Genomic DNA, 2,500 nt, shown 5'->3' with positions numbered 1-2,500 from the left:
GTTTGCTGTGAATCTGTGACGTGTTGCCGTGAAGCGCCGTGACTTTTTATCGTGGGGGCACAGACCGAGCTCTGTGTGTGTGTGTTGTGTGTGTGTGTGTGTGTGTGTGTGTGTGTGTGTGGGTGTGTCGATCTCGTTTAAACCTTGTCCTCTCATCTCGCGCTTCTCTTTCCCCTCCAATCGCCGCAGGTCCCTTCAACCAGATCAAGTCCAGCCTGCTGGGCTCCACGTCGGACTCCCACCTGAACAGGTACAGCACCATCAACAAGATCCCCCTCATCACGCTCAACTTCGCCGAGACCAACAACGACAAGAAGGTGCCCTCGCCGCCCTCCTCCGAGAAGACCATCATCGCTCCCAAGGTCAAGGACAGGACACACTGTGTCACCGAGAAGGTCACGCAGGTGAGAGAAGGATTCGACACACACGCGTACACACACACACACACACACACACACACACACACACACACACACACTTGCACAGACAGACACACACAAACGTACTCACAATCACAGACATGTACATTCAGAGATAGACACACACTAATACACACTCATACACACACACACACACACACACACACACACACACACACACACACACACACACACACACATTCAGTTCAGTCTCAAGCTGTGACGACAAATCCAACCCTGTGCTACGTTCCGGAAAAATCGGCTGGCCTGACGAAAAGCCCATCGCCTACTCATGTAAGATAACACATGCGTCCGAGCTGACTCACGTTACCAAGACACGCAACCCCAGCTGTTCTACTGTATACAGTCTGTCTGGGGAAAACCAGCTCTGCATTGATCTGACCCGGTGCAGTGACCTCAAGGTTTGACCCCCCCTGACCTCTGGCATTGAACACCTCTGCAGGGCCACTTAATCTTTACCGTGCGGGGTTAGACGCAGGTGTATCATTTCACCTGCTGTCAAAGCAGTCATCCCAGCAGGAGTCCATTACTCTCATACAGTGATTTGGGAGTAATGGAGCCTGTTAGGATGACTGCTTTGACACCAGACGGCTCTCAGACATCTCAACGGGGTTAAACATACCGTGATCTAGCCTCCTCGGCTCACTCCCATTACCCGTCTGAGTAAATAGGCGAAGAGGGGGGGGGGATAATTGGTCGATCAATCAAGCCCTCTATCCACACCGAGCTGCCGCAGAATATTCAAACAATAGGAGGTGTTGTTCTAGCGACGGCGGTGTAAATAGAAAATAGGCTACGCTATCTCAGCGAGCAGGGGAGGGGGGGTGGAGGGAAGGAACGCTTGCGGTCTGCAGACCTGTTATTTTCAGATCATCAGACGCTGATAGATGGCGCGTCCCGTCTCTTTGAGTTTGGATCAGCTCGCTTGGATCAGCTGGAGAATATGCTGAATAATATCAGGTCATAGGAAAAGCAGAATAGGGAGTACAGATATATAGCCAGCACTGGCCTCTAGCTCTGGGGGTACTGGACGTTAGGTGCTGCCCAACACACTTCACACTTGTTGGAGTTCCTGTGTGTGTGTGTGTGTGTGTGTGTGTGTGTGTGTGTGTGTGTGTGTGTGTGTGTGTGTGTGTGTGTGTGTGTGTGTGTGTGTGTCTAAATGTTGTACTTGTGTGCAACTGTACAACTATCCATGCACACATACAGTACACACACATACACACACACACACACACACACACACACACACACACACACACACACACACACACACAACACACACACACACACACACACACACACACACACTCACTCTTGCTGTCTTTGCCCTGTCCTTGCCTGGCCTAATGGCCAGTTGTATAAGCCGTGTCCAACATTAGGCAGACACCCAGCACAAGCCACAGCTCTCTCCACACCCTTGAGTTTCTCTCCTGCTTTTTCTCCCTCCCTCCTTCTCTCTCTCTTTCCTGCTCTTTCTTTCTTTCTCTTTCTCATGTCATCCCTCCATCTCTCCCTCTTTCTATCTCTTTCTGTCTCTCTATCTCTTGCCCTCCATATCTCTCTCCCTTTTCCCTTTTCTGTCCCTCCTTCTTTTTCTCTCTTACTTTTGCTCACTGCTCCCCTCTTCTCTCTCTCTCTCTCTCTCTCTCTCTCTCTCTCTCTCTCTCTCTCTCTCTCTCTCTCTCTCTCTCTCTCTTATCTCTCTCATCTTCTCCCTCTTCTCCCTCTCTCTCCCTCTCTCTGTCTTTCTCAAGCTGCCAAACTGAGTGTGTCGCTCACACCTCGTTGCTAATGCCCCACAGACAGGCTTCAGAGCCGGCTAATTTTAGTCCATCCGTTCCTCTCCCTCTCTCTTCCACTCTCTCTCTCTCTCTTTCCCTCTTTCACTCTCTCTCTCTCTCCTCTCTGAAGCCTCACTGTTCCTCTCCGTCTTCGTCCTCTTCTCTTTGTCCCCTTCATCAAGCTCCACTCACACATTTATCTCCCTCCTCTTCCTCCTCCTCTTCCTCTCGCCTGTCGTCTGTTCAATCGTCGTCTTCCTCTCTCCCCATCTCTCC

The 2,500-nt window shown here is 50.9% G+C and overlaps 1 protein-coding gene across 1 annotated transcript in view; it reads left to right on the top strand.

Annotated features, from left to right (window-relative positions):
• Positions 1–2,500, top strand: part of kcnh7 (potassium channel, voltage gated eag related subfamily H, member 7) — a 108,359-nt gene that overhangs the window by 58,569 nt on the left and 47,290 nt on the right. Inside the window, exon 6 of the mRNA XM_062528623.1 lies at positions 190–404. Within this exon, the coding sequence (XP_062384607.1) occupies positions 190–404 (215 nt within the window). The remainder of the gene's footprint in view (positions 1–189; positions 405–2,500) is intronic.

Source organism: Sardina pilchardus, chromosome 23 (assembly GCF_963854185.1).
Source record: "Sardina pilchardus chromosome 23, fSarPil1.1, whole genome shotgun sequence".
Lineage (NCBI taxonomy): Eukaryota > Metazoa > Chordata > Actinopteri > Clupeiformes > Clupeidae > Sardina > Sardina pilchardus.
This window is presented reverse-complemented; position numbering and strand designations above follow the sequence as displayed.